We start from the raw sequence: 14,508 nt of genomic DNA, 5'->3' as shown, positions 1-14,508 counted from the left end.
AAGTTTCTAAATGGTCTTAATTATTGAATGTCATGTACAGAAAGAACTATTCAACGCGTTTTCATTCTCAGGATTCTCTTTACCTACATTCGCCTACATTCGTTATCACACTTGAAGTTTCATGAACTGCGTTGATCTCTGAATTAGTACGGAGAAAAAGTGTAATATCCGACGTAGTATTTAATATTCATATACCGGTGTAGTTGGATTTGAGCATTATAGATGGAAATTCAGCTAAATCTGCAGCTAAATCTGGAAACACTCAAGTTTCAGATCAAAAATTAGATGGATGGCTTTTCCGGCGTTTGCTCTATTAACCAGCGTTTCGTCTTAGGTCTGACACTCAAGTTGTAAGTGTTTGCTTTTCCCTAATTCGATCTACATGTATGGACGAAACTTGAACCTCTGTCACGGTATTCTCTATTCAAAATAGTGCAGTTATCGCTGTAGTATATTAAACAACTGTAATTTTCGGGATTACAAGTAGTGCACTTCTGCCGAAATGAGAATCATTAAATGATATGCTGTACACAAAAACTGAAATTAACCTTTTAATGCCCTGCGTTACGTATTTAACATATAACGAGGGACCTAAGACAGAAGTTGTCCCTTTATCGACTGAACCACATTTTCAAAGAATCATAAACAGCCGCTGGGGATTTTTTAAATAACTTCTGCGTTTGAATAACATATGAACTATTTTATACATATGTAGTTAATCGAAAAGATCTCTTGCATGTAATTGAGTTACACTATTGTATTAAAATATTAATATTCAATTAATTTAATATTAATATTCGTTGGATTTTGATATAAGTAGTAACTTTTTTTAAAAATTTCTGTGCTCTTTATGGAAATAATAGTTAGCTCCGAACTACCTTTTCAACTACAGTGTGGATTGACATGTTCTCTATCAGGAAAGCAGAATACTACTTTTAAATATGTTCTTAGGCCGTCGAGTAACCATTGTTTCAAATATGTTACTTCGAAAGGAAAGGATTAAAGTGAGAAATAATAATTTTTAATTTGAACATGGGAGCATAAGCTGAGGTTGTAGGAAGCAGTCTTATTGTTAATCATTTTATTAAACAATATAATTGGATTGGCATTGCAGGGTTAAATGAAATAATCCTAAAAGAGTAGTGTCCCCCCCCCCTCCCCTCCCCTTCCCTATCCCTTTCTCTTTCGAAGTTTGTTGTTCGAGCTTACTTCTCTTTCACTTTGTTTTCAAATCATTGTACATTGTGTTTATGACAGACTCTGCACAAAGGGGCTCATTAGCCTCAGTGCCTAATTGTGAGCTAATAAATTCAAATTCTGTCGACGTGTTGATAACGCGTCGTATGTCATCTCAACACCCATGTTTGTGGCGCAATGTACAGTCCGTCGTAGTCCGTTAGTCTATCGCTCCTTCTCTTTTGAACGTTGTTTTTGACTCTCCTCGTTTGAGAATCAGTTTCCATGTCCTTATCGCTCAGTCATTGTCAGCGAACTCATTCTCCTTCACAAGACTTTTAAACACGTTGTAGTTGTGTGTAGAACACAGGTGGGAGCATGCGCAGACGCTATTGTGATTAATAATGCAAACTAGCCGAGCTTGTTACTACTCTTTTTGGCTCTGTGATACAGAGTAATGGCTTGAAGAGTTCCTTGTGGTGTACTCTTTGAATTATGGAGCGTTGTGTGTGGACTGTGTATGCTGAGAGGCTGCCTAGTTCATGTTTCATGCCTTGCTTGTGAACGTGTGTCAACGGGATGGACTTTGAGCTTGGAAACTCTATTTTCGTGTGTGTGTGTGTGTGTGTGTGTGTGTGTGTGTGTGTGTGTGTGTGTGTGTGTGTGTGTGTGTGTGTGTGTGTGTGTGTGTGTGTGTGTGTGTGTGTGTGTGTGTGTGTGTGTGTGTGTGTGTGTGTGTGTGTGTGTGTGTGTGTGTGTGTGTGTGTGTGTGTGTGTGTGTGTGTGTGTGTGTGTGTGTGTGTGTGTGTGATATTTTTTCTCGAAACCTCAAGATGATGGAAGCTTTCAGAACAGCTATACGTATTTTTGTGACAATATTTCCAAGGTGTTGTTTGTTGGTTGGTTAAGTAACGCTGGAAACGTGTGGGTGAAAGAGGACAAGGAAGGAAAAGGGAAGTAGTCTAGAGATGTAGTAAGAGGTGGAGGGAGGTAGGGAGAGGGGGATGGGGAAGAGAAGACATCTTATAATATAAAACCATCTCAGGTCCTTTGGTAGCCAGCTTGCGTCTCGAGTACACAATGTGTGTAGGGATTGATTCCAGCGACCCCGCACACTCTCGGTCTGCTTTATGGCAGAGATCCGTCCTTTGTCTGGCACGTTCTTGTCAATATCCATTTATCTTCGCACGCAACAATGAAACATGATCCGGATTTTTAGTACACTTGTTTGCGTCATCCTCGTCTCCTCTTTTCATGGTATTGCACGCTCTCCGTGAAATAGTATCATAATAAGCGAAAACTAGACTTTCTATCCATTGACATCAATTCATATAGCTTATGCATGTCTGAAAAGCTCTCTTTATAAAATCTGAAGGATTGGCACTTGTTATTATTGGTAAGTTCCGTCGTTATTAATGCTGATCAAGTAGATGTATAGAAAGGAACGGATACATTATGTGGATAAAAACACCTCAACCTCAGAAGAACAAGTGGGAATCTGTAAAGTTGTGAAATAAGCAACCGTGCAGAATAGGAGAAAACTCGGCTCCAAAACATGCAGGAAAGTTATCAGACAGCATAATCCTTACCGATACCTTCATTCTTGTGATCTTTCGCCTGTGTTTTCCTGAAGAGTCGTCCGTACACCTTTCGGAGACTATCTGATGTAGGCCACAGGCAATCTTGACTGGCGGAAAACATTTACTGAAGAAATGCATGTGGTTTGAATCCTTCTTTATATGTTGCTAGGGGATTATAATCTAGTTGTCTTTACACAACTCGTTTACTTTTACTACTACTATGAAGTTTCGAACTATATGAAAATATTTGTTCAAAAAATATTAACATACAGCCTACTGTAATTAGCCTGTAATAATAGAAACGGCGACGTGGGGGTGTGTCAGTTGATTGACTTGCGCTGTGCAGATGATGCTACTATTCTGGCGAAGATCATCCCTGAAGTTCGAGATATGTTTGAGAAGATCACTGCTGAAAGTCGGGGCCTAGGATTGGAGATCAGTTTCGAAAAATCAAACTAATGATTATCGATAAAGGCCAGACTCTCCAACTTGCCACCTCACATTGAAGTGATTCATTTACCTCGGATTATTAGTTTATAGTCGGGGTAGCTGCGGAACAGAAATCAGCAGTGGCTCGAAATGCAGTGGTCAGCCTTACGAAAGGCGAGTTGACATGATAGTGTACTCGTAGCGAGTGTACTCGGTTACTCGCTCGCCACTCTCATCGTGTCATTTGGTGATACGTGTCCAATAGCCTGGGATTATGTGAAGAGCGTACACTCGGACTGTGCCCAGCATTTCTCTTTCTAGTGCTGTGCGACTGTAGATGGCTGAAAGCTTGAAGATCGTGCAGGAAGGCTAAATTTATGCAACTGTAAGAAGCGGAAGAAGTTTCTATTTACGAGAATGAAGATGCCGTGAATTCAACATTGCTAAGGATTGCGGAAACCGAAAGTAATATTCTTACCGTGGACGCACGTTGATTAAATCATCAAGCAAATAAAGATCATACGTAGTACGCTACGTACAAACAGCAAATTCTGAGGATTAACAATTCTAAGACGTCTGGAACATAACTTTAAAAATGTGCTCATCAACAATTCATCGGTTTGATATCTCTGACAGATCCTTGGTGAAGTAATTTCTCACTGGAATTAGAAACAAGGATTTTTGTGGATGATTTGTATACTGTATAGAGTAATACATAAGTTACAAGTTACAAGAATTTGTCTACAATGTTGTGAGATGGACAGCAGGTAATGAAATGATGGTGAATGGGGTGAAAAATCAGGTTGTGAGTCTCAAAAAAGAAGAAAAGTTCTCTGTTTTAATTACTGCGCTGATGGGGTGGAAGTTCGTCATGGGGATCACTGTAGTATCTAGGTGTATAAGGGAAGGCTTTCATCGGGGTAGTCACATGGTTATGAGGTTATTTAGGGTTTGTAGTAACGATGTAAAGGGGAGGCAATACAAGTCTTTGGTAAAATCATAATTAAAGTATGATTCAGTGTATAGGACCCTCACCAGGATTACTTGTGTAGAGAATTGGAGAAAAATTCGAAGAAAAATTATGGATGATTTCCGACAAAAGAGTAGTGTTACGACAATTTTGCGAAGCTTGGGCTGGGAAGACTTGGGAGAATAGCAGACAAACTGCTCGACTTAGCGGTATGTTCCGAGGATGTTAGTGGAGAGATGGCATGGAATGACATTAGTAGACGAATAATGGTTAGTCCACACCAACGTTAATAAACAATGTTTATGAAACAAAGTTAATAAACAATGTTAATGAAAACATTTCTCAACATGTTAATAAACTTTTTGTTAACAAACTTCAGCATTGTGTGCACACCAAAATAGCTATTAGTGAGGTTACAATTGATAGGTTCAGGAAGAAGAACATATATACAGCTGCAGCTTTCATTATTTTAATGAATACAATTAGAGAAAAGCGCAGACGCGAAGTGTGGCAAAGAAAAATACTGGAAAGGCGAGTAGAATTAAGTTTGGAAAGAACTCTTATGTCAGAACTTTTAATTCATGATGCAGCAGACTTTCAAAATCCTGTTGAGTATGCCTCCACATGACTTTCAATTCTTGTTGACAGTAATTGGGTCAAAAATTGCGAGTAATGATACAAATTATCGGAAAGCCAGCTCTACTAACGACAGTATATATATATATATATAGGGCTATAGCTTCAAAGATCCCTAGCAAATGGTGACATCTCACTTATATACCTATTTGTCTAAGGTATCAAAACAAGTTATTGTGTCTGAGATGTTTGAAGCTTTATACAACAGTATCAAGGAATTGGTAAAGGTACAAAATAAAGAAAATCTTCATTTAACCTACTTAGTTAGGATAGTATTATTTTGATGATATACAAGCGATTATGGGAGATTAGGTTATTTAGGGAGGAGCGAAGCTGGATATAAAACTACATTAGAACACAGCTAAAAGAATATCGTACAGAATTAAAGGTACTGTAGATTAGAAATTTCGCTTGCAGTTCGATAGTCAGTTTTTAGAAGAAATAAGAAATCATCGTATTCCGCACTACGAATCTGCGTGCTCTAATTGCGTCCTTGCGCACGAAAACACGAAATGTTAATGAAAAATGTCATTCACAAAAGTTTTAAAAATTTTGTTTATCAAGGAAGATGTTCGATAAATTTCCAAATTCTATGAAATTATTTAAGAAAAGACTAGGTAAATAACTGATACTGAATCTGCCACCTGGGCCACTGCCCTAAATGCAGATCATTGATTGATTGATTGATTGATTGATTGATTGATTGAACGAATGTTGACTCACTCTTTACTCAGATGGGAAACACTTGTTTGATAGTACGATTGTTGGCGTGCGGACTACGTGCATGTCCACCGGTACTGCCGTCATATAATCATGGCTTCTGTGCTGGATGTCTGTTCCTCTGTAATGGCAGGTTGTGGAGTTTTCATTATAATGGCAGACACTCGCTCTCCACCTGCCTTTTTACATCTTCGGAAAGACTATCTTAGTGTTTTTCCCAACTGAAATCAATATAGGTCATAGCAAGCAATGCTATCATATGAAATACTCCATCAAATGAGAAACCACACATTTTCTCACTTTAAACGAACAGTACTACGCTGCCGATCTAACAGTCCAAAATTCCAGAGCTGCAATGACCATGCCGCAGACAGCCGTGAGCCGTGAACACACTTGAATTTCGGGGCGGGGATAGTGTAGAGTTCCAGGCAAAAACTATGCCCTTTTACTCATCTGTTCAATAGGAGTACCCGTTGAGTCGGAAAATCTCAATTCACTACACTGGCGGGGGAAAAGCTTTCTGACTTGGAGGCAGATTTTTCCTCCAAGCCAGAGGAGAAATCCCCTCTTCGCTGCTAATTTGAAACAAAATGAATGTAGAATTTAATAAAAGCGAAGAGAAAGAAGCTTTTCTTAAGAAACGGCTCTTTTCAGGGTTGAATTTTGAGTTATTTGGTGAACTGTGGTGCTATAATTTCGAATAGGCCGAAATTTTAATTCCAGACTAGGTCATAAGTGAGCCTCTGCTATTACTCCATTAAGTGTGCACACTGATCATTCCAATCAGCGTGTCAGATTAGAGATCGAATAGCTAGAATACTATGTTGAACTAGTGTTACGTACCAGCAGTATCAGAAAATGTATGAACTGGAGGAATTGCATGCTAAAGAAGAAAGTTATCTAACTCCAAAGCTATTTCCCGACAATATTCAGACAGGCTGTTATACTCGGTACGCAGCAGTAATCCCATCTATCGGAGATGAGTGTCAGCATAAGAGACAAAGAATATCACAACAAACAATGGTCAATGTAATGTTATTTTTGATCAATTTTATGAGCTTTTGATATTGTAGGCGTTCACGTTTAGCTTTCTTCCGACTCTGAAAAATGGCCACTCTTATCATAGCCGGTGCGGTAAAACTGAATAAAACAAAAGATCGGAACTGTATTCTCTATAACATAGGTATTTAAACATTAAAATTGTAGGCGCCTTTCTCTAAACTACCATTTTATCCAGGGTAAATACAATTGTTTATAGCTTAGACTGCAGTTTCTTATTTTTCGACTCTATATACCGATTTTCATTGAATTCTCTTTACCCATTTTCTTGTGGCTCGGCGTTGATATGGACTTAGCAGCAAAAATACAAATTCATGAATATCTCTGTTATCATAGTCGGTACGCTAAAATTGTATGTAAGACATAAATGATCGGAAATGTAATTGTAAGAGAGGGCCAAGAGCCCTAACTTCGCCACTTAATAAAGATAGTACAAATAAATAAATAAATAAATAAATAAATAAATAAATAAATAAATAAATATAACTATAGTTATGTAGTATTTATCGATAGGACCACAAATATAAATATTTGAGAATTAAATTTTAGGCCTTCCCCTAAACTACAATTTCACTCAGCGTGAACAAAATGATTTATAGCCTGGATTGTGGTGGCCCATTCCCCGACTTTACATACCGATTTCCATTAAATTCTCTTCAGCCGTTTTCTCGTGATGCGTGTACATACATACATACATACATACATACATACATACATACAGAGAGACAGACAGACAGACAGACAGACAGACAGACAGACAGACAGACAGACATTATGGAAAAGTAAAAGGTGCATTTCCTTGTTACTGTGGATATGATGACCGATACAGAAATACCATTATTTTTAAATTCTGAGCAATGTACGGACAAAACTTTATCTATCTATCTATCTATCTATCTATCTATATATATATATATATATATAAGAGTTTTGTCTGTAAATTGCTCAGAATTTGAAAAGAATGGTATTTCTGTATCGGTCATGACCATAGTAACAAGGAAATGCACTTTTTACTTTTCCGTAATGTCTGTCTGTATGTATGTACACGCATCAAAGAAAACGTCCTAGGAGAATTTAATGAAAATCGGTATGTGAAGTCGGCGGGTGAGCCACTACAATCTAGGCTATAAATCATTTTACTCACGCTGAGTAAAATAGTAGTTTAGGGGAAGGCCTAAAATTGAATTCTCAAATATTTATATTATTAGTGGTCCTATCGATAAATACTACATAACTAAATTTATATAGAATTAAATTTCCGATCATTTATGTCACACATTGTTACCGTACGGGCTTTGATAACACAGATATTCATGAATTTGTATTTTTGTTGCCAAGTCCATATCAACGCCGAGCCACGAGAAAATGGGTTAACAAAATTTAATGAAAGTCGGTATATAGAGTCGGGGAATAAGAAAGTACAGTCTTAAGTTATAAACAACTTTATTCGCCCTGTATGAAATTGTAGTACAGGGGAAGGCGCCTAAAACTTAATTTTTGAATACCTATGTTATTGGTCCTATCGAAAAGTACTGCATAAGAAAATTTACAGAGAATACAATTTCCGACCATTTATGTTTTATTCAATTTTACCGTACCGACTATGATAAAGAATGGTATTTCAGAGTCGGGAGAAAACTAAATGTGAAGGCCTACAACGTTGAAAGCGCATAACATTGATCAACAATAACATTACATCGACCATTGTTTGTGGTGATGTTCTTAGTCTCTTATGCTGCCGCTCAACTCCCATAGATGGGATTACTGCTGCGTACCGAGTATAATGGCCTGACTGAATATTAGCGAGAAATAGCTGGGAAGCAGCTCGATTTGTTCTGGGCGATTTCCGACAAAAGAGTAGCGTTACAAAAATGTTGCAATGTTTGGGTTGGGAAGAATTGAGAGAAAGAAGAAGAGCTGCTCGACTAAGTGGTATGTTCCGGGCTGTCAGCGGAGAGATGGCGTGGAATGACATTAGTAGACGAATAAGTTTGAATGGCGTTTATAAAAGTAGGAAAGATCACAATATGAAGATAAAGTTGGAATTCAAGAGGACAAACTGGGGCAAATATTCATTTATAGGAAGGGGAGTTAGGGATTGGAATAACTTACCAAGAGAGATGTTCAATAAATTTCCAATTTCTTTGAAATCATTTAGGAAAAGGCTAGGAAAACAACAAATAGGGAATCTGCCACCTGGGCGACTGCCCTAAATGCAGATCAGTATTGATTGATTGATTGATTGATTGATTGATTGAGTTAGAAAACTTTCTTCGTTAGCATGTCATTCCTCTGGTTCATACATTTGCTGATACCATACTGCTGGTACGTAACTCACTGGTTCATCATAGTATTCAAGCTATTCGATCCCTACTCTGACGCGCTGTTGTGAATGAGCAGTGTGCACTCTTAAGGCCGAGGCTCACTTAGTAGTAGTAGTAGTGGTAGTATGACCTGGTCTAGAATTACAATTTGGGCATATTCGAAATTATAGCACCACAATTCACTAAATAACTAAAAATTCAACCCTGAAAAGAGCCGTTTCTTAAAACGAGCTTATTCCTTCTCACTCCTCTGGCTTGGAGGAAAAATTTGCCTCCAAGTTAGATTTTTCCGCCGCCAGTGTAGTGAATTGAGATTTTCCAATTTATCGGGTACTCCTAAGAAACAGATTAGTAAAAGGGCATAGTTTCTGCCCTGGGACTCTCCACTATTCGACCTCCCCCCTCCGAAAAAAGACTAAAAGTGTTCACGGTCACGGCTGTCTGCGGCCTGGTCATTCCAGCTGTGGAACTTTGGGCTGTTAGATCATCAGCGTAGTACTGTTCGTTAAAAGTGAGAAAATGTGTGGTTTTTCATTTGATCGAGTATTTCATGTGAAATTGCTTTTACTCGCTCCATTGCTACTGACGTCATTGTAATGACATATGTGCATTTTAGTTGGGTAAGCCACTAAGACAGTCTTTCTGAGGATGTAAAAAGGTAGGTGGAGAGTGAGTGTCTGTCATTATAATGCAATTCCCCAACCTGATTGTGACTGATGGTAGGCAAGCGGGCCTACCATTACAATGAAAATTCCCTAACTTAGTCTTCACAGAAAAAAGACGTTCGGTGATTTTTCCGTCGCGTTTTCAGGGTAACGTTAAGAGGTATGCAGTTTAGTACAGTTTTGCTCACAACGTGTACTCTACCTAACCTACAATTCTGTATACAGTGTAGAATTCCGTAGCGAAGCACGAGTACATCAGCTAGTTTGTATATATAGATTTCGGAGCATCTATCCGAGTTTTATGTCTTGTTACTCGCACTGCTGGAGACTGGTAAGGTAGTTTGAGACACACAAGGACAAGGACCGATGACCGAAGATACTCCAAACGCCTAAAATGATCAACCATATTCACAGCATAATCATCAAAATCTCTTATCAGTGTGCATCTCCTGATAAATACAGTACGGTATGCCTAATATCTGAAATTGGAATTAAAGGATGACGAGGTACAGATTTATTCATATTTCTAGTACACAGCACGTTCCGATTTGTAAGCGTGCGGCTAGGGTGGAGGTTGAAGTGCAGCCTACCCTCTGGGCATCTACTGACATGCTATTTATGGTTTCCATCGTCAGAGGATCCCGGCAGGCTCATGGATTTTAGCCCTGTCTGATAAATTCCTCAAGCTCGGAGACCGGGCTGTATGTTTGTCTTGACATATACCCCGCCATATATACACAACGAGCCAAGAAGGACATACGGCCGTAAAACAGGACCTAGTCTTCATATGTGACACCTTAATTTCTCGTCTTCATTGTATGTTGTTGACTGCTCTTCACCATCCTTCTGATGCTTCGTCTTCACTACAATATAAAATAAACCAAGTTTCAGATTCTTGAAGTGATACACATCTTGGACGAAAATCTGAAAATTCCATTATTTCTAATAGTTTCTGTACATACTTTTGATAAGTATGATCAGCAGTTCTGTGCATACTTTTTATAATTACACTACCTGATCAAAAGTATCCAGACACCTGTATATAATGCGGAATATGGCCCTAGATGTCACGAGATGCGGACCCGCCAGTAGATGGGGAGTATTGTGTTGTCAGTAGAGAAGCAGTAACAGCAGAATTTGTTGGTCAGGAGAGCTCAGTGACGTCGAGCGTGGACTAATAATTGAATATCACCTGGGTAACAAATCCATCAGGGACATTTCATCTCTTCTGGAGCTGCCCAAGTCGACCGTTAGGGATGTGATCGTGAACTGGAAACACGAAGGACCAGCCGCAGCTAAACCAAGACCAGGCAGACCTCATTTAATGACTGACGGAGAACGTACGTAGGTGGATTTAAAGGTTAGTTGCACTAACGCGCCGCAGCAGCGCGCTGTGTGTCGCAAACGTGGGCACAGCGGAGAAAGGGACAGACACTGCCCACACGTCTGTTAGGCAGGTCGCTGTGGTGTCTCGTCTAGTATTGTATGAATAGCGGCCAAATGCAGTGGCGCGTCAACTGGACCTTCACTACAAACATGAGGTGCGCGCGGCAATCCGATTCTTATGGGCCAAAAGGAATAATTGCACGGACATTCATCGTGAAATTAGTGCTGTGTATGGGGAACGGGCCATTTCTCGCCAAGGTATCGTAAAGTGGTGTCAGCAATTCGAAGCCGGACGCACGGATATCACGGACAACCATCGCGAAGGCAGGTCCGCAACGTCCAGGACCCATGCAAAGGTCAACAGTGTGAATGCGATCATTAGACAGACCGGCACATTAAACTGAGAGCAATCGCGACGCAGCTGAACATGTCGTATGGCAGTGTGTTTGCCATTGTTCACGAGGACCTTGGATATCGTAAGCTGTGTCCAAGATAGGTCCCACGTCTTCTCACCGATGAGCACAAGGGACAACGTTTCCAATCTTCCCTGGCATTTTTGCAACGCTATGCTGCAGACGGCAACGGGTTTCTGCGGCGAATCGTCACAGGCGACGAAGCGTGGGTCCACCACTTCACCCCCGAAACGAAGAGAACATCAATGGAATGGGTGCACCCCTCATCACCACAACGAAAGAAGGCCAAGGTTCAACCTTAAGCCGGTAAGGTTATGGCGACAGTGTTCTTTGACATAGAGGGTTTGCTGCACGTGGAATTCATGCCGAAAGGAACGACTATCAGTGCGGCGTAGTATTGTCAAACGTTGCACCGGTTGCGTAAAGCGATTAGAGAGAAGCGCCGGGGAAAATTGAGCGCCGGTGTGATTTTGTTGCACGATAACGCAACACCTCACAAGGCCCGCCAAACGAGAGAACTGCAGCGTTTCAAGTGGGAGGTCTGGCAACATCCACCCTACAGTCCCGGCCTAGCGCCATGTGACTTTCATGTGTTCGGTAAGCTCAAAACGGAGCTCGGTGGTCGACGTTTCCAGGCTGAGAGGAGGTGAAGGCTGCTGTCTCCGAGTGGTTGTAGAACGCTGGAAAAAATTTCTATGCATCCGGCATCGATAAGTTGGTTGTGCGTTCGCGGAAATGTATGGAATCTCTTGGAAGCTATGTGGAAAAGTGACGTTACAGTGTATGTCGTTATAGTCGTGTTGCTGTTGTATTGGCGGTGTAATAAATGGCCATAACTGGGAAGTGCAAGTTATTTTTTGATCTGCCCTCGTGGATCATAGCGATGGACGTTTGAAAATATTTGCAGAAAATCAGCGGAAGGAATCACTCTTCAGTTCCAAAAAGCTACCAGCAATCCAGCCAGCACAGTGAATGTGTGTCCAAAAAAAGAATGAGGGTACAACGGTCGAACTGCTGCTCATAAGCCAAACTTTTCTTTAGTCAGTGCTAAGCGACGCTTGAGGTGGTGTAAAGTGCGTCGCTACTGGACAGTGGATGACTGGAATTGAGTAATTTGGTGTGATGAATCACGCTATACCCTGTGGCAATCCGATGGAAGGGTTTGGTTTTGGCGAATGCCTGGAAAACGTTGCCTGCAATCATGTGTAGTGCCAACAGTGAATGAAGTACGGACGAGATGGTGTTAACGTATGGGGGTATTCGTGGGTGTGGTCCCCTTATTACCCTTATGAAAGCTCTAAATGCAGAAGGATATGAACTTATTTTAAACCATTGTGTGCTGCGTAGAGGACCAATTCTTATAGTGGGTTCGAACACCACTGTCGGCAGCCCTGAAGATGGTTTTCAGTGGTTTCCTATTTACACATCAGGAAAATGCTGGGGCTGTACCTTAATTAAGGTCACGGCCACTTCCTTCCCACTCCTTGCCGTTTCCTCTCCCATCGTCGCCATAAGACCTGTCTGTATCTGTGCAACGTAAACAATTTGTAACAAAAAAAAAAAAAAAGTAAAACAGGTAACTGAGAGGTACTCCACCAAATAAACCTGTATGCGCCGTTTGGAAGTAACAAATAATTCAACTTTCTTTATTAAAAGGTCAAACACAAATCACCATATTAATTCACCATTAAAAATAATGTCAGTCAATTAATAAAATGCCAAACGTGGACATATTTCACGAGGAGTGTGTCTTCTTAAGGTCAGTCAGAAGGGAACTCCCACAGATAGAAGATATAAATTAAATAGGGTATTATACTTTTGTGCCATGAATAGTTTAGTCCGTAGACTAATACAGATTAACAATGTATATTTTTTAGGAGAAATTAAAATATTAAATTGAAACACACACTTACCACTGTCCATGGTTCATAAGTATAGTATTAGGTTTCATATTTTAATTATTATTGTGTGCTATTTACAACATTAGAAATAAGAAATGGAAATGTTCTTTAAATGGGCAGAAATGCCTGTTGAACAATAAAGCAAATAAATACATAAATAAATAATAGATAATATATTAATATACAGGATCTTTGGGGTCTTATGTATTATAGTTGAATACTGTTAAATGCATTCGTACCAGAACTGCATATGAAAGTCCTGTTTCTTATTGTATCATAAGATTTTATTCATTTGCTAATGAGGAATTTCTTTTTCAGGTTTTTCTACCTATACCACTTCTCTTTCTACGCTTACCACTATCGGTTTAACGGCCAGTATAGTGGATTGGCTCTTGTCACGTCCTGGCTCTTCATACAGGTATTGTGCTCGATAATTTTGTTTATCATAAGGGCTATCTGTTTAACGTAGTATGTCCTCCGATTTTATGAGGTTTTTCTTGCGTTAATATGCTAAATGGTTATCCCGGTAAGAACTTTTTTGGTGTTTCAGATGCCTTGCTATTGAAGGCAAGGGGAAATATGTCTTTTATTATTATTATTATTATTATTATTATTATTATTATTATTATTATTATTGGCAGACTCAAGTGGTCCAGTGTGGCCAATAAAGTTAATAATAATTAGGGTTCTATGTCACTGACTGAATACTGGTGGTGTCTGTCATGAAAATATTCAGGCTTAGTACCTTATTTCAAATTAGTTTTTTTTTTAAATTGTGAGAGCCCATAATTATATAACTAAGTTATTGTTTTATTCAAATCAACATACAAAGGGCACTAGGAAAGTTTTGCAATGTGAGTGAACACTTTAGACTTTTTCAAAATAATCTCCACCACATTCAATACACTTCTCCATACGTCGAAACCAGTCACTGAACCAACTCTGCCACTTTTCTTCGGTTACATTTTCACACCCTTGATCCCATGCTGCCTGAAGCTCCTCGTCGGATGCAAAACGCCGCCCTTTCAGCTTCATCTTCACTTCTGGAAAGAGTGCGAAGTCACATGGGACAAGAACAGGACTCTATGGAGGGTGATCAAGCACAGTCAACCCTGATCTGGCAAGAAAATCCATTGTTACATTAGCATGATGTGCTGGAGCATTGTCGTGATGCAAGAGCCAAGTGTTGAGCCGTGACCTTGGACGGAGCTGCTTGAGAGCCTGGATTACCTAAGGCAGACAAGTCTCA

The 14,508-nt window shown here is 39.8% G+C and overlaps 1 protein-coding gene across 2 annotated transcripts in view; it reads left to right on the top strand.

Moving 5' to 3' along the window:
- The window catches only part of LOC136872190 (membralin), a 470,893-nt gene that overhangs the window by 401,041 nt on the left and 55,344 nt on the right, over positions 1-14,508 (top strand). For both annotated transcript variants that reach the window (XM_067146026.2, XM_068227184.1), the window contains exon 15: positions 13,578-13,677. In XM_067146026.2, coding sequence (XP_067002127.2) covers positions 13,578-13,677 — 100 coding nt within the window. The remainder of the gene's footprint in view (positions 1-13,577; positions 13,678-14,508) is intronic.

The sequence above is a fragment of the Anabrus simplex genome, chromosome 4 (genome assembly GCF_040414725.1).
Source record: "Anabrus simplex isolate iqAnaSimp1 chromosome 4, ASM4041472v1, whole genome shotgun sequence".
NCBI classification, from domain to species: Eukaryota; Metazoa; Arthropoda; class Insecta; order Orthoptera; family Tettigoniidae; genus Anabrus; species Anabrus simplex.
This window is presented reverse-complemented; position numbering and strand designations above follow the sequence as displayed.